The 22,519-nt window shown below is 30.9% G+C and overlaps 1 protein-coding gene across 1 annotated transcript in view; it reads left to right on the top strand.

Annotated features, from left to right (window-relative positions):
* Positions 1 to 9,658: 9,658 nt before the first annotated feature.
* The window catches only part of LOC143068644 (uncharacterized), a 54,506-nt gene continuing 41,645 nt past the window's right edge, over positions 9,659 to 22,519 (top strand). Inside the window, exons 1-2 of the mRNA XM_076242866.1 lie at positions 9,659 to 10,540; positions 16,511 to 16,721. Of these exons, the coding sequence (XP_076098981.1) occupies positions 9,785 to 10,540; positions 16,511 to 16,721 (967 nt within the window). The 5' untranslated portion in view covers positions 9,659 to 9,784. The remainder of the gene's footprint in view (positions 10,541 to 16,510; positions 16,722 to 22,519) is intronic.

Genomic DNA, 22,519 nt, shown 5'->3' on the forward strand with positions numbered 1-22,519 from the left:
GAATCTAAAAATAATATTATAACTTTCACAATGTATATTGTAAATAATAAGCAGTCAATGAAGGAAAGGTAACTCGAAGTTCTTTGATATTACAAATACTACTGTAGTTGTGTCGTCGTTTATATTATTATTACCACTTATCTATTCTCTTTCTATTGGCGAATTCTCTACAACTATACAGATATCTTAACATATTTATTTGAAATCTTATTGGCTTTCAAATATTCAGCATGGTGTAGGAAAAAAACATGTACATGTAAAGCGCTATGGATGAATAAAGTCTTGAACATTTCATTATTTTCTCTCTGTACATAGCCTCTAGAGTGTAAAAACTTACTGACGTCTCGCAACATGCTAGTATCACATATTGATACAGCTTAATTATTATTCTAAGTTGACTTCTGTTCAGAAATAGAGATAATAATAGTCTAAAATAATGAAAGCCCGCTGTAATTGACAACAAAACAATTGTATGTAAATCGTCATTAACGTTTACACACATTGATATTAATGTTTATGCATTATTTGACTCACCTTGCGGCAAACTTGCTATTACAATTACTGGTACTATGGCAATGACAATTAGAAGAATTCCTATTATGATTGCAAATACTGTGCATTTCGTCCTTCCTTTTGAAGTCTCTTTTTCCTTTTGATCTATATCTACATCATCTTCATTCGGAGCTACGTATGGCTCTTTTCGTTTATATGAAGCCCGTAGGGATATCTATAGCAAATTAAGAAATGCAGCTCTTTATTAAACAATATATAAAAGTCAGTTTAGATTATATTAAGAGGAAAATAATGTTTCAGAATATAATATTGTTTTACTTTGACTAAAAGTGTTTTTAACAAATAGTACATGTATCTTACCCTTGGCCACTGTCTTGAAAGAAATTGACCAGCCGTTAGAGGGTCTAGTAGCATTTTCCTCCATGTTAGCATATGTTCCTCCTGACGATTGTCACCTTTACTTGAATGTGACGATTCATCGTCTGTATAATCGGCAGAATGATCAAGCCTGGTTGAACTTGATTCTGCAGTTTTAGTATCACGAGTTGCAGAAAGTGACTTTGTTGATCTTACAAATCCTCTATTGTCAAAACTTTCTATTGGTCTTTTTGATTCGCGTAGTCTTTGCTCATTATCTACTATGTTTTCTCTAGCAAATCCTGCACTGTAACTATTTCCAAGCCTCCACTTCGGAATTTCGTTCAAATGAAAAATTTTCCCGTCACCAGCACTGTCGTAGACATTAGACCGACCTAAATTTGGTGCCGTTTTACCAATATATTTGTTATCAGCCATAGTGTTTTAGTACGATTTTTGAAAATATTCCATTTCATGAAAAAGTTTATCCAGACTGAGAATTGAACGTTGTGTGTGATGTTTATCTATGGAAATTGCAAAAAAGTGCAAAACGTGAATCGGATTGATAATTTACAAAAAAAAAAAGAACCGAAATTACCACACTCGAAACAAAAAGAAGAAAAAACCTATTGTCAAAGTGATTGCAATTAATTTCTTTGTACAGTGCTTACTATTTCATTCATAAAGAAAAAAAAACAACATATTAATCGCTTCAGTAATTATTGTATTCAAATATGTAAAATTGATTTAATAAAATTTAAACCAGTCTATACTGTCTTCCTTGTTCTTAATTTCTATAGAGTGCAGTATTTGTTTTAATGAATTGTTCCACCGTTACAAATAATCATTTGTTAGGCATAGGTATTTGTTAATTGGGCGTAAGCATGAAATGTTTAAATACTAAACTAACGACTAGTTTTTTTCTTCCATTGAATGGTATTTGGTGTTCGTTGTCGAAGTGTTAAGTGTGAAACTCAATCCATTTCTATACATGCATTTAAAGGATCGATATTTTACATTTCACAAATGGATAAAAAATCAATAATTTATTAGTATGCACATGGAACAAACAAACATACATAAAACCAATATAACTACAATGTATGTTTATACAAGAATTTAACAAATTATTTGTATTTTTGATTATTTTTGAGAGGATTACAAATCAACCGAGACCTTGAGCCTTTCATTAATATCGTTTGTTCAGATAGCTACAGAGGTTACATTGTTCCTGAACGTCTCGTAAATTTCTGTTTGTGGATGTATTTACTTTATTCGTGTATGTCGTTCTAAATCATATAAAGGGTCGATGGATATGAGTGGAGCGAAATTTACAGAGTCGTATACTTTAACAAAATTTAGAAACACTTCAAATATCTCTGTTTTTTTTTAAAGATAATTATTATGCTTCTAAATCATCATTTAGGAAAGAGAATGTATTGTCCATTACAAATGAGTGGTGGATATAAATGTGACGAATATTGTAAGGGTCTTTCCTCTAGCCCAGCAACCAAAGATTCCAGTCTACTATATTTTGTTACCATAATCAGACGCATATGACGCATTTTTGTACTTTCACGCTATTAACAAAGTGTCAAACACATATACAGTTGCACAATAGAATTGAGAATGGAAATAGGGAATGTGCCAAAGAGACAACAGCCCGACCATAGAAAAAAACAACAGCAGAAGGTCACCAACAGGTCTTCAATGTTGCGAGAAATTCACGCACCCGGAGGCGTCCTTCAGCTGGCCTCTAAACAAATATATTACTAGTTCAGTGATAATAAACGCCATACTAATTTCCAAATTGTACACAAGAAACTAAAATTAAAATAATACAAGACTAACAAAAGCCAGAGACTCCTGACTTGGGACAGGGGCAAAAATGCGGCGGGGTTAAACATGTTTGTGAGATCTCAACCCTCCCCTATACCTCTAGCCAATGTAGAAAAGTAAACGCATAACAATACGCACATTAAAATTCAGTTCAAGAGAAGTCCGAGTCTGATGTCAGAAGATGTAACCAAAGAAAATAAACAAAATGACAATAATACATAAATAACAACAGACTACTAGCAGTTAACTGACATGCCAGCTCCAGACTTCAATTAAACTGACTGAAAGATTATGATTTCATCATATGAACACCAGGCACAATCGTTCCCGTTAGGGGTTTAGCATCATACCATCATAACATATATGAGAAGAACATAACCCGTGTCATATGTATTTAATTCGTGAAAACTTAAAAAGAAATACCACGTAGAGTATTTCAATTTCGAAAAAATGTGTTATGGTATTCAGGTCGTCTATACATTGAACCAAGGAATTTTTGTTAAAAATAGTTTATCCTCTGAAACTAGAAACTAGATTATTTTTTTATTTTTTTATATTAATTTGAATATTTGTTAGATAACACCAAAAAAAGACGAATTTAGAAATACGGGATATAGTTAAAGTGTCACAGTCAATTTGTTTTAATTTTTATTTCACTATTCACCGCTTCAAATTAAATAATGAAACATAAACTATTTCATTATTCATTTTTTAAACATTGAATAGTGAATAGTGAACTATTTCATTATTCATTATTGAATTTTGAATAATGACCTACATGTATGAGTAATGGACGTACCTCAGCGCGGTTAATTCGAGAGTTATGTTTCTTTCCATTGGATATCATTCATTCTTTTGAATTAGGGAAAATCACACCCGTAGAGCAAAGCATATAAGACCATGCATTGATCTGCATCTTTAAAAAAAATCTTGATAACATCTGTCAGGATAGCTTAAATTTTTTTTTACTAAGTTAATTTTTACGATTCGTTATTTCAGACCTGTGCCACATAGAAGATTGTATTAATAGCGAGCCATCATAAAGTTCGAATATCACGGCCAGGCCATGTGTGAATTTCCAACAACTCTATGGCTTCCATGAATTATTTCTTAATTAACGATATTATTTTAACATGCATGTAAAACGAAAGAATGTACTGGATATTATACGAACTAAAAATAAAAAAGAAAAATACAAAGGAAAGATTGAGAAATCATAATATCATTATCCTGTGATGATGACTTAGATTTAACCATGATGGCGCCGCTGACGATGTCGACTGCTGATATCAATAACGCAATATGAAGGTACAAGATATCTGCTTTTTAATAAAATCATGAACCTGTTTGAAAATTACGGAATTTGATCCTTGATGTCAAATTTCCTAGTTTTTGTTGTTTTTCTTATTAATATTTTGGTTCACTCGGAGAGAACCTGGTAAAAGATCTAAAAAATTCAAAATTGGTAGAAATTTGATGCTTCACGGCTAAGCTTGGAGGTCTGGTTTGGATAATATGTCTTCCAGCGAATTCCCCGGCAGTTCCAGTTCCAATCTGTATACACTGCGTAAAGGAAAGTAGCATATAGGAAACGATCACTGTACGGAGTTTCGTCTTTCAGTGGACTGTTAGTTTGTGAACTAGCACGTTAAAATCCGGTTCAGCGTGCTGGTCTAGTACAAAGCAGGGTTGGTATAATATCTATATTATGTACAATATCAGTTTCGTCCAGAATATGCATATTAATTTGCTGCTGGATGGTAAGCAGCCTTACATCATTGTCATTTACTACCTTATAATTAGTCAAATTAGAAGGGGTGGGTGTTCTACATTGTAATAAAATCCTTTGGTCGGAAATTCCAAAACACTTTTCAAAATATTTTCAGTTCCAAACTTTTGAACACGAATGTGTTTGGTGAAGGTTATTCTAAAATCATTGATTTAATCATTGACCCGTTGTCAAAATGAAAGATTGCAAAATTAAACGATTTAAAATCAAGAATTTTAAAGAAGTTTTCAGAATATGAAATACTTTACTAGAATTGAGTTCGAATGTGTTATGAATTATATACTGAACCGTTGTCAAAATCAAAGATTGACAATATTAAAAGATTTAGTAGATTAAGAAAGAAGTCTTTTAAAACCCTTTAGAAAATTTAACGAATTGGGAGTTTTCAATATTCAGTCACAAAATCAAACAATATCATATATATGTCTTTGTTCAAGACAAATCGATTATGTTATTAATCTTTGAAGAATACTTGAACATTTAATATATGATGAACACTTCAAGCCATGCCTTCACTTAAATACTTGTACCATAGAATAAATTATACGACCTTGTCAATATATCAATATTGCACCACACATCTAAATACCAATACAAAAGTCATGTACATTTTCTATCATGTTATTGTCCTAATCAGGGTTGATTGTAAATAAAGCCAGAAACTCGTACAAAATTTAGAACGGATGAAAAGACAAGGTTCATCTTTGGCCAATTATGGCTTTATATTTCAACATTATGATAACATATCAAATAGGTCATAAATTGGTTCTCAATTTCAAACGCCTTAATGCTTTGTAAAACATTTATTTTCATTAGAATACGTAATTTCAACCAACCAACCAGTCAAAGTTGTAAAAATAACCAATAAGTACTTGTAAACGCAAAATGATTAGGAAAACAAGACGATATTTCATTTATGTACTGGTCCCCATTCAATGCACATAGAGGTAATTGCCAATTTCGTCTTTTGTGGGAACTAAAGTAGATAGACCGGGGTTTGTTATATATATCAAAAATGATCAACAGGAAAATATTTGCAAATAAGTTAACATGATTTAAACCATTAGTTGACCCCTTATTTATTTTATTGCGACTGAGTGAATATATTTCTTTAACTTTTTTTCACTAAACAATGTTAGAAAGAGCAAAATTAAAAGCAGAAAAACTATGCAGCGAAATAAGATCTACAATAAGTCAGATTACCGCATAAAGGTGTTTGTCCTTGAATGATGATTTTTACCGACTTTTGTGCATTTGCTTAATAAATTAGCTAGAATAGTAAAATGAGAAAAACTGTAAATATAGGAAATTTTCGAATTGCATAGTAGCAATTTGGTTTTAAAAAATGCAAAAAAAAAACCGATACGGGCTTCCTTGGAGTCTCCAGTTTAATCTTAAAATTGCATAACTCAATTTTTTAGTAGGTACTATTGAGTACAAATTCTGAAATTATTTAGTCTTCCCTTCTTTGACTTTAAAATGCAGAATCGCCTTAAGGTTGCATTTCTGTAAATATTGACAATGCAATGTCCCATAGGAACTCCTTTTACGGCTAAAACTGTACCACTTTTACTATGAAGTTTTGAAAAAAATCTTATCCTAAAATTGAAAGTTCATATGCACCACAATTTTTTTCAAAGGTCAAAATATAGGGCTGTGCGGCATATTTTCAACGTTTATATGCCCTGAACTTCTCAGAGTTTAAACTTACACTAATTTTCTTAACTACCCCTACCTCGAATGAAAAGTTACCACAGATTTTAATGTAAACAATATGCACGTGTTTATTTACTGGTAACATTCCCAAGTTCTGTCTCTGCGATATGGAACACAGAGAGTATAACTGGGAACCAGTATGTAAACAAAATCAATTTTCTATGAATATTCAATTACTCCCCAAAAGAGGCGTGTTTTGAGAAACAGCTGTATTTACAAAGTGCAACCTATTAAGTCCAATTCAACACAGATTTTAAATAAATACAAATAATGTATATTCATCAAGTCGATGCAGGCAATTTAATGAAACATAGTAGTACATCTATTTGTTAAAAAGGAATTTGTATTGCATGGTCTTATTATACAATGTGAATGAAATTTATATACGATTCTCAAGAGCTGTTATAACAGCGCATCTGATCTGCAATGGTACTTGTGTCTTGATTAGAACAAATTTTTAGTAGTTTTCTATGAAAGATTTCAGCTCTAACAGCTTAGTTGAGGGTGTTCTATTTTTTGTTTTAAACCAGACGGAATCTGTAAACATTGTATGCACTATGATATCCCTTAGACAGTTAGATATATGTATTCATGTTAATTTAAAAGCTAATATACATATAGATTTTGTAAGATAGCCAAAGAGACCACTATCAATCAAACACCAGATCACGTCGTAACAAGGAAGTGACGAACTGCGCGATGCGATCTACACAAACTACAAGATCTAAAGGATTTATATTAAAAATGTGGCATTGAGTAAATGCCATATAAGCATACTCTGAGTTATGGGATTTGCTCATTGTTGAAGGCCGTCAGTACAATGACCTATAGTTGTGAACTACTGCTTCATGAGAGTTATCTCATTGCAATCATACCAGATATTCTTATCTTTACATATATAAGATTTCAATTACCGTCGCCCTTACAAATAAATGGTAGCCGGTTATGTTTGCTGTCGACTTCAGTTCAATGCATACACTATTCATTCTATGAAGAAAAAGAGAAAAAAAATACATCGTGTAGATAACAGATATTCAGTTTGCTCATCAACATTGCTGATACGATGTCTATCGATATGACAAAATTGCTGCCGAGAACAGCTAGTAACACACTTGTTTTGTATTACTGTAACACTGAAACTACATAGCAGTTACACTTGTTGCATGTCAATGTCTTCAATTGTAAGCCTTTAATTCTTATAAAATGTCAATAACAACTGTTAACAAGAGTGGCTATTTTGAGAATTCGAAAACAATGAAACTACAATAAATTATATTTCAATCATGTCTGTCAAGTTATCTGAAAAATCTAAGATATTTCAATTGGAGTACTACTTAATATTTAGATTTACAAGTAGGCTATACAGAAGATTATATTTCTTCATAATATTATGGATACTAAGAAGATCAGAGTACGTGACTTTCGGTGTAGATACTTCAACATTGTCATTTGCTTTCATCTAGTTTTTTTTCGTGAGGTTGACTGACAGTCTATATTTGATAATTTTTTGGGTGCGATCTTGCCTCCCATCACACACATGCGTGTAATGAACAGTTATGACAGTAGATGCATACTTAACAAGTTTATCAACTTATAGTTCAAATAATTTTTATATGTTGGAAAATGTTTTTCTATCATAGCTCAAAGAAGTAACAAAATAAAATGATGACAAAATCGTTCATAGAATTTTGCATTAAATTATTTATCACATATTTTCCCAAATGAAATAAAATATATAATATTCTTTCTTAAAATAACGTCTAAAATTGTAAGCCCTGCTTAAAAAAAAATTCACTTTTATTATTTTATATCTCACTCAAGTTTCATATAGAAAAAGAACACAATATGGATATCATGTTTTAAAAACCATTATGTAATAAAATTCACATTATTCAGTTTTAATTTGACTAGTTTCTTGTTTCTTTATTGCTATACAATGTAAATAAATGTATATGCTAAAATATGACCGTATTAATGTTTTCAGTATGGACCTTGGTGGAGAGGCAGTGTTGTTCATGCCAGAGATTTGCTGTTGAGCCTATTTACACAGTCATTATAGATGCATGCAAACAAACGATTCTTATTTTCGTCATACAAATTATATATAATACTTATGTACAATAAAGACAAAATTGTATTTAGAATTCTATACTTTTTGTCGCTCGGTTCATGTTATATTGATGTATACTTGCTTGAATCTTCTTTGTGTACACACTAACAGATTCTGACAAAGGATACGCGCATTGATTTTATTCAAAATTTCAAAACAAAACATCAATAATGTAAATATTCACACTGCCATTTAATAACAGGCCACTAAATCGTAGACTGAAGATACATGTACAGGTACTTCCTTGTTTGAAAATTAATAGAAATCAACAATGAACAAAAGCAATAATAAATGGTTTGTTACCATGCACCGTTTAAAAAAGTCTAAAGATTATTAGGACCGGGGAAGGTACTGTAGATCCTCTTTGTTACTTCAACTAATAAAAAGAACATTATAGAATTCGTTCGAGATAAACATGTAGTATAAGTTTTATAAAAAAAAAATAGGGCAAGAAATCTACCTGTTACAGCGCTAGAAAGAAGAAAAGAAACCTATAGAAATAGATAAATTCCCCAAAACATAAAGATCCTGACTAATTTGATTGCGACAACAGCAGTGTTATTAATTTAATAAATCTAAAACCAGATTTCTTAATTTTGAAATATTCTTTAGCTTCTAATCTAGTTATCAAGCAATCACTGCTGATATTATCAAAAAGTTAACTATACTAATAATGATGATGCCAAGTAATTAATAAAATTATATATCCTGCATTTTACAAGTACTAATGCATATTATAAGTCAATCTCTTTTCTTATACAGAACACTAGCACTTGACCAACGGAATCTCAATTTTCATTTAAACATTTAAAGAGAAAATTTGACGTTCGTAACACGTTTGAGAATTTTAATTTAAACTCTTCATTCAAATTTGCTAAATTAAATGTACTAGTATCTTCAATGGTGTGGAAACGTTTCTTAACCAATAATTAGCTTAGTTATATAAACTAGACTAGGAAGATGACAATCCTATATTAGACCACTGAAAAATTAAATACATAAGTAAATATTAATTACTATAAAATCAAACAATTTTTAACTGCAGTGTGTATTGAGACATAAATTTATTTGAAATAATGTGTTGGCAATAAGACAGTAGTTTTCCCTCTACAATACAAAAAAATCTGTACCTTTAAACCATTTAAACAATTCTATGAGGCCTACATTTCTATTGATGATCGGTTACACATGCAGTAATTTGCATTTAAATTTATTGTAGTTTGAGTTTATTCTCCTGGCTTTAATTTATTGTTTGTTTTTGAATAGAGGAATGAATTATCATAAAATTTAAACCCGGTAGTAACCTTCAGTTATTTTATATATAATTAGAAAACCCATTACATAAGTCAATGCCTAAACGTCACACGTAGAAGCAGGTACAATATACTATGTATTGAAGTGGGACATATATTCAATGAATTTTTGATTGAAGTTTTTGACAACTGTAAATTTATTTGAATATGGCAGGACGATCACAGCACAGAGACAATCGTTCTTCGTATTTTTCTTCAGACATAGGTCGTTCTGGAGTTTATGACGGTGTTAATGGAACACCTATAAATTTTTCACAGAGAGGTGATAACCCAAATGATTTAAGGGATACTGAAGGCATTTCGGAAACCGCACGTGAAAGTGGACTTTATGCCAGTCGAATCGGATCAACCAAACAACCAACAGAAGATTATTCAAAAGAAGGAATGCTAGGTTCTACTGGCAATTTTCCCAGACAAAATTGGGACCAATCATTTGAAGAAGGGAATAGAACGCCAGAGAGTGGAACATATTCTAGGAATATTGAATCTAACCAATATGACACGGACTACAAAGCAAATAACGATATAGGAAGAAGTTCAACGTTTGACAATAATAGAGATAGTGGTTTATATAATAGGAAAATTGGATCTTTTCGAGAAACAATTCCCGAAAATTCCGGCAAAGACAACCAACGTCAATCTAGTAAACATTTTAAGCCAAATAAATATATAGGAAATACTTTAGACACAATGTTAGAAGGAGAAGATGAATCAAAACAGCCTGAACATTTTCATTCAACAAATTATTCCGAGTCTCGGAAATATTCAGGTACGGCGAGAAATGGAGATTACGATGGACATTCAAACGCTAGTTTTCAAGACGACAAAGAATTTCCTCCTTGGGCGGGTATGATGGTTGAACAACAATTCACAGACAAATATATTAAGACAAAGTGGCCCAGAGTAAGTAATCTTAATTGTCTTGTAATTTCAAAGAAAGTTTTACTTGGGTGTTTCACCCCATGTTCGAGCTTGAAGCTATGCTGTATATCCGACTGAGTTTTTTGCAAACATTAAAAATCGCCTACTCGTACGTCATCGCTCTCCCCAAAAGTATGATTTATTCATTTATATTCTGCAAAGTTTATAAAACCCTGTCAATATGGTTTATTCTTTGAAAGTAGTTGCATTATAAATGATACCAAGAAACTAAAACGTTTGGATACTGTCGCATTGACTGAAACATTTCATTTTTCTTTAAATAGAAGTAACAGTTAATTTATCTAGTGTAGCCTAATAATTTGTCATTCCTTATTTATAGATTTTATTTGGTAGTTTCCAATGATGTAATAACCCTTTTCGTAGAATTGACAACAAAAGACGATAGGCATTGAATACTAGGAATTGTTTAAAAAAACACTTTAAATCAAGATCGAAATAGTGTTATAATTAATATTTATACACAGCTATAAAGAAACCAAAATAGAAATATAAAGTTTGATATTAAATATTATGCACAATGTAAATATTATACATAGTATCATTTTTCAAGAGTAAAATAAAACTGTAAATATAACAAAGAAAGTCGACTAACACAAAAAAAATTCTTGACATTTTTGAATTTTCGATTGTGTTTAAAAACACATGAATGCATAAATAAATTACTTCTCTATCTTGGACATATCCAGATTTACGTTGCGGCAAATCAGTCATCCGTATCAAATTATGGTCTGATTTTAGCAAATTTCGGTTATTTAACTATAATTTTGCTTTTCGATCAACACACACTGACAGTGCACTATTTCGGTTCGGCAGAGGTAAATTCAACAAATAATGTTATAAAATTATTAATTCTAATGAATTTAATCCAATTTGTTCTTATTGCTGTAGCTTACATGCTCTGCAATTTCAGACGATATTTATAAACTAAAACATCAATGATCTTAACAAGTTTTCCTTATGCCCAAATATATTACTTTACATGTCATCATTTGAGACCAAAAGTTTGCAGAGCAGAACTTCTTAAAACACATTTAGAGCATAAAACCAATAATTGAAAAACTCGTTTGCCTCATGTAACTCTGACCTTATCCCGTTATTACGGGGCGCCGAATGGGACTCTTGTGGTTTTGTACTCGAAATTCGATTTTGTACGGACAAAAGTGAGTTTTGTTCAACAAAAATGAGTTCAGTTTAACACAATTTGTAGCATACTACAAATTTAAAATTTTGTCATACAATATTATCTTTCAGTGGATAAAAGTTACTTTTGTCATGACAAAATTCATTTTTGTATCACAGACTTGAATTTTGTTACCTAATTTGAAAATTGGGCGACAAAAGTCAATTTTGTATGCAAATTAGTTTAGTTTGAATTCTGTGAACTAATGTGCATACAAAATCGACTTTTGTGAGACAAAATTGACTTATGTGAGACAAAATTGACTTTTGTGAGACAAAATTGACTTTTGTGAGACAAAAAATAAAATTCAATTTTGTCTCACAAAGGTCAATTTTGTCTCACATAAGTCAATTTTGTCTCACAAAAGTCAATTTTGTCTCACCAAAGTCAATTTTGTCCCACAAAAGTCAATTTTGTCGTCACAAAATTGACTTTTGTGAGACAAAATTGACAAAATTGAATTTTTCTCACAAAAGTCAATTTTTTCACACAAAATTGTATCTTGTCTCACACAATTTACTTTTGTGTTTTAATTTCCATATCAGGTAACAAAAGCCAATTTTGTATGCAAATAAGTTCAAATAAGTATATTTGCATACCTTTTTGACAAAATTGACTTTTGTCATGACAAAAATGAATTTTGTCTACAAAAATGAATTTTGTCTACAAAAATGAATTTTGTCTACAAAATTGAAGTTTTCATAAAATAAGTCTGTATCACATAGTTTTGTAAGACAAAAATGATTTTGTTATGACAGAATTGAATTTTGTACAAAACCACAAGAGTCCCATTCGGCGCCCCGTAGTTATGGCTTAAAGTTTTGTTTTTGTTTTGATTAGCGAATGTATGTATTTTGTTATGATTTACACTTATTTTGGTCTCGAGCAACAAAGAAGCGTCATTCATTATGGGTAAGTGACAAAATCGTACCGTAATGTTGTTGCTACCATTGGCTGAAAACAGTTCCATATTTTTATTGAATATAGATAAAAAGCATAGATCTTATAAAACAAGCAAATCACAAACCACTGGCTTCTAGGCAGTGTACAAATGCATGATTTTAAATATCTTACAAGAGAGGGTTGTGTGAACAAACGATGTATGACTTTCCAGCAAATATTGTATATACCAAGACTTTAAACTGTCACCCAACTAAAACGAGATACACCATAATTTGCAAGGTGACTTGCAAGATTATGTATAAATGCTGTGTATCTTCCATTAAGCGTAAACGTGGTAAACTATGTACATAAGTGAGTGATTGCCTGAAAGTCCGTCATAATGGCTATGAATGCAAGTCTGCTTCAGACCTTCCTCTTTCATGAGATTATCTGTACACTCTAAGGCATATCTGAAGGTGGTTCCTAACACTACAGGGAGATAACTCTGTAAAATCTGCTAAACGTTTTAATAAAGGCTAGGAAGTTGAATTTACCAATTGATATGCAATTAGAGTTATTTGATACAATGGTTGTACCTATTTTGTTATATGGTGCAGAAGTATGGGGTTTTGAAAATTGTAATATTATAGAAAACTTGCATATGCAATTTTGTAAAATAATTTTGAAGGTTAAAAAAAGTACTGCTCATTGTATGATTTATGGAGAATTGGGTAGAATACCATTACATATTCTTATTAAAGCTAGAATGGTTGGTTTCTGGCAACGTATCATGTGTGGTAAAAGAGAAAAAATTTCATATACACTGTATTCTATATTGTATCAGCTTAGTAAAAGGGGTATCTATCACTCTAAATGGTTGTTAGAAATTAAAAGTACTTTATATGAATGTGGATTTAATTTGATGTGGGATGATCAAATAATTGCTAAATCTGATAATATTAGTAAGAATGTCAAGAAATGTTTAAGTGAGAAATTTATGTTGAACTGGAGTAATAATGTTATGAATTCTGCAAAATGTCTTAATTACAGAATATACAAATCTGATTTTTGTTTTGAGAAATATTTATCGTTGTTACCATCTGATCTAAGAATGTATTTATGTAAATTCCGTTGCCTTAGTAATAAATTGCCCATTGAAACGGGCAGATTTTTTAATATTGATAGAACTGAAAGACATTGTAATCTTTGTAATGCTAATGAACTTGGTGATGAGTTTCATTACTTATTCAAATGTACCTTTTTCAACAATGAAAGAGCTAAATTTTTACCTTTAAATATATGTAATAACCCAAATGTTTTAAAATTTAAAGAATTGATGAATACATCAGATTTATTTACACTTACTGGAATAGCAAAATTTTGCAAAAGTGTTATTAAAACCTTTTAATACATGTGCTTAATCATGTTACTATAATTTGTACTTCCTGTCAAATATCTGTATTAATTATATATACTATTATTGCACCTTTGTTAACCATGTTGTTCTAATGTAAATATGTTCACACTTTTATTGTTTGTTAAAAATGTTGTACTAACATACCCCATGTGGGGGCTTTAGTGAAATAAAATGTCTTATGTCTTATGTCTAGTTTCAATGATCAAAATTAGCGTTTGTCAAACTGCTTTTTAACCAGTGTAATTTTTCTGATAAAATGGTTGGTTCAAATTTTTTGAAATTTTTATATTTTTGTCAAAGGGTCAAAGTAAAAAGACTGTCAAAATTTTATGAAAATTAAACGAGCCAAATTAATTTTAGTGAAGGTGTTGGGTACCACCTTAACCAACTGACTATTACCGTCACTGACCACAACACTACTGGGCATAATTAGGTGAAAATCACTCGGGCAAAATTTTGGATATAAAGAAAATCTAAAACGTTGGTACTCTAAGGAGTCAACTTGATTGCGTAGTTTCATTTTGGTTGCAGCCACCTTCTAAGTTTTTAAATTGAACGAACTTTGAGATTATAGAAATATACAAGCATACGTCGTAGTTTAATTAGTTTTACGTGAAATATTTTTTTTATAGGAAAGTCAACACTGATTGATTAAACTCGATTTTAAGGAATACTTATGAAGGATATCTATTATCCAAAATATTTATTGACATCTGTATTTTTTCACACTAAATAAAAATAGGAGTTTATAGAATTTATTATTGTGTACAGTAGTTAACGACCCTTCGCCTTTATGAGAGAGATCTTTGTCTTTAACTATCTATAGTATATATGTTAGCGGAAATAAGTGAAATTAGGCATTAAGCGTATATCCTAGGCAATCAGATAACGCCCAGGCATTAAGTTAATGCCTGAAATCTAATGCTGAGTATTCATCCTATTGCCTAACATAGTTTTAGGCGATGGTAGTTAAAACTTGTTTGACTGCCTATCAACATTAGTATGAAGATAGGTTTTAGTGATATATTTCACTCATTTGGTATGTACAGTATATATGTATTGTATATTAAACATGTACTCAGGGTACAGTATTTGTCATACATGTAAAGGGCTAACCCGTGGTAAAATCACGATATATTCAAGCCCCCATGAACTATTTCTTAATCATAATATAATTATCAAATTTGCATCAATTTCAATACATTGCACGATGCATATATAAATACAAGTTACTGTAACAGTCTACCTAAATGAAAGTAGACATGCGATTGCCACTATTTACCGTAAAGGCCATTAATTTCTTTATTATCAAGTTGAAAATGCATTAATATTCATTAAATTTATTCATACTTAAAAATTAACTACACCAGTCATCGCTGCTATTGTTATCATGTCAGGGTTTAAATACATGTATCTATTCATAAATAGCTCAGTAATAAAAAAATATTAAATTACATGCCAGAAATAAGATGTACGTTTCAATACCGGATGTCAGTCTGGAGAAGAATATATAACCGTTTGTCCTCTCTATCAAACATTTTACTTATGTTTGGTCCAAAGGGTTGACAGAAGGCGTGATATGCTAATGAAATATGAGTACGTCAGACTAAGAATATCAATTCTTTTGAAATATTCATAAAATTAAAGTAATTATTCATATATAAGAAAGAAAATCCCGTTAGTGTTAAGTGAATCATGACAACAGGGACAACACACTTTTTGAAACATATATAAGGGCAATATATAAAAGTAAATTTGTATACTCAAAATGTACTAAAACTAAGATGTGGTAGTAATTGCCAATATGACAAATTTTGACCTAAGACCAAATGACGTAGAAGTAGTAAGATATAAAAGACTGCGCCAAGACAAATATAAAACTAATGACTGAGTTGAGATGACCAATGATAATCTGATTATCGCTATTTTACCTAAGACGACGGCACGTGCGCCATTAGTTTCTAGCAATAAATTTTCTTATCCCTCTACTGTGCTAAGAATCGGAATTATAAGTCAGTTAGTTTAAAGAAAAATTTCGAGAAATAGCTATAATAATTGTTCCATTCTAAATGTCTTCAAAGCTTGCAGTCTATGACATGATCGGTAGTAAATAAAGGCAACAGTAGTATACCGCTGTTCGAAATTCATAAATCGAAAGAGAAAAAAACAAATCCGGGTTACAAACTAAAACTGAGGGGAACGTATCAAATAAAAGAGAACTACGACACAACAAAAACACAACATTAAAATGTAACACACACAGAAACGAACTATAATATAACAATGGGTATTTTCCTGACTTGGTACAGGGCATTTTAAGAAAAAAAATGGTGGGTTGAACCTGGTTTTGAGGCATGCCAAACATTTTTCTCCGCACTGTTTTATTAAACCTGGATTCACATTACTTGTCTTTGTTTTTGACTTCTTTCTTTCTTTCTCTCTTTCTTTTTAGATATCATTACATTTAACCCAACCTCGACATAGTGATCCATTCGTTCCTGGAAAAATTGACGAAGGTAGTATATGCACTATCGATAAAAATAGTGGAAAGGATGACCACAAAACTAGGAACACTTTATGTGTAATTGGACTTGGGACACTGTTACTGTGCCTTGTTGGAGCAGCAATCGTTACAGTTATCTTACTAGCAAACCAGAGTACAGGTATTTAACTTTTATCTTATTTGTGTTGTTGCGAATTCAACCTTTTTGTTTGTAAATTACAAACTTTAGAGAAGGACAAACACAGACAGAACCAGTTTTGCAGTTATTTTCCTACCAGAATGATTCTTTTTTTTTAGGGCTTGTTTTTTTATTACATTTGATTGCTTTTGCAAAATATTTTTTCTACAGATGAAACAAAACCGTTTTCTTTAAACTATGTTTACAGTTTCAAAAAACCCTATAAGGACACATTAGGAGTTATTTGTGTGAAAAAAGATTGCAGTACTAGTACATTTCCAAAAAAATCCGGAATTTGTTCATTCAATCATTGGATTTTGAGGGGAAGAAATACAAACACCTTTTTTGAAATATATAACATATTACATTTTTGAAATGTTCATCATGTACTTTATATCCTTTAATTTACATTTGATTATTGTTAACCATTAAATGTCAGCTTAAACAGCAAAATTGAAACATTTCCCTTATTTAGTCAAGTATTTTGTCAACAACTTCTGCTCTTATTTATGTCTATGTAATATCCATTGTGTGGAGGGGGTTGTTGTGATAATTTATGTAAATCTTTTGAGGTCACAAAGTTGTTTGTTTGGTAATTTGATATGTTTAGCAACCTAGCTAAAACCTTTTCAAGACCATTTATGTATTTCAAAGCAATGTTTAAAGAATCACATATCCCAGAGGATTTGTCAACTACGAAAAAGACAAGACAACACTATAGATTCTTATTTCGCTAAAACATGTCATAAAGCAAAGGTTTCATATACATTACGCATTATTATGTATTTATAAAAGGGGAGGATCAAGCAAGAGCTAAATTACGGTAATAACATGGGCCAGTGCCTTTTTACCCGTAAATAATCTGATAACATTTTACATGGATGAAAAATAACACCATTTTACTCGTTGATAGAATAGATTAAGTCCAATGATATTGCAGTGACAGTAGAAAAAAAAGCATCCGTCACGCAATGTGAATGAATTTAATGTAACAGTATGAGGAGTGTTGACGGCCTATTATAAATGACCGAATTCCACGAGTTATTCTTGGTTATTTGAAACATAATGCTATCTGTAACTATTTGTTGTTTAACAGTTAATGTTTTTGATCATTTTGCAATGCATGCTAGTGTCAACTTAAACATTGCATCAGTATATATTGTACCATTAAAAGAAAGAGAAAAAAAGAAGAAAATACAAATCATTGAAGTGAAGGAACAACATTTATACTGCACTCGTTCTATTTGAGCAGTCAAAATGCGTTGACCGTATATTTCTATGTCATATACAGTCACTGACCTGGTATCACTTTTCCTCATGAATATTTAATTAGAAATTTCCGAAAGTATAATTAATAATTCATACGACCTATTCATCCTGTTCTTGTTTCCGATGTAAACAACGATGCGTTTAACGACTCAAACTTGTTTCCTTCACAATTTTTGGGAACACTTATTTCACTTATTAATATTTTTTGTTTGCAACCTATAAATCATTATGTTTTATGTTTATTGTTGATATTTTAGTCTGTAAACAAACGAATTCGTTCACCATTGATTGCGGTTTCATCGTGTTGTATATTTCTCCGCCTGTGTGATATGAGGCCTTTTTAAAGGAGGGTTTTCCCCAATATTTAAATCAAACAAATAACATTAACACACTAAACAACAATTGGAAATGTTTTTTTTTTAGAATTGCAGTATAAGGCAATAATAGTGCATTGACTTGACATATCAACGATATAAGGATTCGGCCCGAAACGGAGAAAATGCTCGGCACAGCCTCGCATTTCCCCGTTTCTAAGCCTCATCCTTATATCGTTGATATGTCAAGTCAATGCACTATTATTGTCTATTATATATGTTTTTCCAATAATACAAGACTTCGTAAGTTCTCTTTTATCGAATATCATGTTTACCCGCCATTGTGTTATTGTGCCATGGGAAATGTTAGTTTACATATTTGTTTTGTTTTTTCAGTGATTAAGGTAATAACATAATATTGTCTGCTGTAATCCTATTTTTGACATTTTCACCAATTATGTCCGTTTGTTTTTGTTCACACATCATTGTCACTATAGTAGAATTTTATGCAAAATATAAAACCAGGTTTAATCCAACGTTTTCTACATCAGAAAATACCTGTACTAAGTTAGGAATATAACAGTTGTTGTCCATTCGTTCGATGGTGTTTGAGCTTTTGATTTTACCATTTGATAAAATACTTTCCGTTTTGAATTTTCCTCGGAATTTAGTCTTTTTATGATTTTACTTTTCTACCATAAATGCTGAACCATGAACGTTTTAATTAAAGAACTATGTTTATGTATGTGGATTCGCAATATGTGGTAATATCTACATAATACAATGTCTATATATTGTAACATATTAAAGATTTATTTCGAGATTAACCATAAATTAGAAACTTTAATATTGATATTAAATGTTAACCTTATTGTAATTTTTATGAAATAGCTTAATTATTATTTGTAATTTTTTTTCTTCATATAAATACTATTTTAATGTGATCGATTTGTGAAATCACATACAAAGTATTTTTACATCAATATGCGCGATTAATCAAATTTTTAGAGGTTTTTTTTCTCAACCGAAATGTGAACATGCTATAACACATAAGCACAGAAAACGCAATGAAAGTATATCTATCTTATATCTCGATTGGGAACCGTGTAACAGTTGCCTGATGACCCTATACAGACAAAAATCGAACATAGACAGCCGGTAAAATTAAATAAAATGAACATTCCTAAGACAAATATCTGCTTTTAATAGAAATAGGAAAAAATACATTCTAGTTACAGTTTGGAATGTATTTTTATTTGTACCGTTTTGTTAACTCTTGGTAGCGGGTATACCACGAGTTCGATCCTGTGTCGATTCGTACCACATACATTTTTTGTGGAATAGCTGTTTCTTTGACAAACACATGCCAATACAGAAACTGACAAATTTGAGAACACCGATAATGATTTAAAATAAAGATTAAGTTATAACAAAATAAAATAAAATGTGAAAATAAGAAAATATCTGTTTGTATAAATTTTATGTTAAATCACATTTGTAAATATATTATGACACAGCAGTTTTGGTATAAAGGTAAAATCACAAAAATACTTTAAAAATTCAAAACGGAAAGTCACTAATCAAATGGCAAAATCAAAAGCTCAAACATACCAAACAAATGGATAACTAGTCTTATTCCTGACTTGGTATAGACATTTTCTTATGTAGAAAATGGTGGAACCTGATTTATATCTAGCTAAACCTCTCACTTGTATGACAGTATCATCAAATTCCATTATATTGACAACGGTGTGTGAACAAAACAAACAGACAAAAAAGATAAAAATGTAAAATATAGGGGTACGGCAGTCAACATTGTGTTATAATTATCGTAAACACTATAAAAACAAAAATATATGTAACAAAGAAGCACAAAAAGGTATACTAGACACCGTAACGCATGAATAGATCAGTTATTCAACATGTTTATTAATATTTAGAAACATAACTCCCTGTATTAATATTTTGATCAAATGATAATGCCTTGACATCAGAAATAAACTGCTCATTGTTTAACATAAAATAGCATGACAATATAATGCGCATCATTTATATCATTTACAAAGCTTCGTGTTAAAAAAGGCGGATTCTAACGACTACTTGATATTGAAAATCTTTCTTTTACAAATATCCGTACATTCATAACATTACAATTTTAGCCCATATCATTGTAAAGGTATGATTGAAAATATGTTATCAAATTGAATATAATGTTACAAATGTATTATAAACAAGATTTTGTTCAAATGGTGATCCTATCCTTGCTTTGTTCGCACCCTTTGTGCACTGTCTATTGTATGTATTTCTACGAAGTGAACATTCTGTGAATGAAAAGTTATTTTCAATTTAAAATCCTGTACGATTATTACAAAACTACAAATAATACCGTACTGTTTTAATTCCTTAAACCTTTGTTATTGTAAGAAAATCGTTAACATATCTATAACCACATTACTTTTCTTCAAATTGACTTATTTTTAAAATGAAACTTCTTGTACATTCAGGTTCTTTCGCTCCACGGAGAGTCATATAGTAAATAATCATATCATAAAAACATCTCAGCAAAAGGCATTTTCTAAACATTTGCAGGTCCCCAGCATGTATTGGTTACAAAACATACACACAAAATCTGTAAAATTAAATCATCGTTTCAACCCGGTCTCTATTAAGTGTTCTACAGTTAATGTATTAGTATTGTCTTTTTAACAAGTTCCTTAACAGCAACTATCATAGAATTTGATACTAAATTGTGTAATAAAACATATGGAAATAGTAGATTTAACTATTTCAAAGTGTAAACAAATCTTCAGAAGAAGCTTTAGATAAAGTACTTACTTTTAATGATACTTTTGATTACTTTGGCATTTGTGACTTTTCATCTTTTTACAATACACTTCCACACAATTCTATATAATAAGATGGTTGTTCATTAATTCTGGTTTCAAATATATTTCCTACAACTCATTTAAGGCATTCTTTTCAAATAAAAAAAGTGAACATGCTAGATATAGATTCTACCATTGCATCGAGAGTGATACGATATTTATCCACTCGAGACAGTAAAAATTTTAAATTTTAAAACGCAAGGCTCGTCGAGCGTTTTAAATATTTAAAACTTAAATGTCGAGAGTGGATTACATGATATTTGGTTGTGAAATATGTTTCACTAATGATTTTCAAACAATACGCAGGCAAATTTATTCCTTCTTTTCGAATAATCTGCAAAAAGATGTGTTCTTTTTATGTGACGTAATCAGACATGTCCACCTTTTTTCATGCCGTCGCAATAGGAAATTCAGAGGAAAGCAAGAACATTCGACGTCATAATCGGATTTTAACCAATGAAGAATTGAGATCAAACAAACCACACGTTGATTATTTGTTTTTATACAATGGCTGCAGACAGGGATAAATTGACGAAGAATTAGAGAAACATACATCATGAAGGTGTGATGAGTTAGTTGAAGCTGATAATTTTCTCATTGACAATTCGCATCTGACGTATTAAATTATAAACCTGGTACCTTTGATAACTATTAACACCACTGGGCCGATGCCACTGCTGGTAGACGTTTCGTCCCTGAGTAGTCAGCACTTCGATGTTGACATGAATATCAATTATAATTATGGTCATTTATATAAATTTCCTATTGACAAAACTTTAAATTTAAAAAAAACTATTTTCTTATCGCAGGAATAAATTTTTACCTTAGCCGTATTTGGCACAACTTTTTGGGAATTTTGGGTCCTCAATTCTCTTCAACTTTGTACTTGTTTGGCATTATAACTTTTTTTATCTGAGCGTCACTGATGAGTCTTAGGTAGACTAAACGCACGTCTGGCGTATTAAATTATACTCCTTGTACCTTAGATAACTATTTATGTACGTTTCATCAATAAAATGTATCGACAGATTTTTGGTATTCATATGGGTATCATTGTTCCTTTGCTAGCATACTTGATCTTGTACTGTTGTTATATTTTTAATGCTTTGTATCGACCTAATGAGTTAAGCCTATTTGAACTAATTTTTATAGTTTGATTTTATGCTGTACTGTTAAACCACTGTCACACGTTAGGATGAGGGTTTGGCCACAACAAACTAGTTTAATCCAATCACTGTCTGTATGTGCCTGTCCCGAGTCATGAGTCAGTAATTCAGCGATTTTCGTTTATAATTTGTTAAAGCTATTTATT

This window comes from Mytilus galloprovincialis, chromosome 3, assembly GCF_965363235.1.
Source record: "Mytilus galloprovincialis chromosome 3, xbMytGall1.hap1.1, whole genome shotgun sequence".
Lineage (NCBI taxonomy): Eukaryota > Metazoa > Mollusca > Bivalvia > Mytilida > Mytilidae > Mytilus > Mytilus galloprovincialis.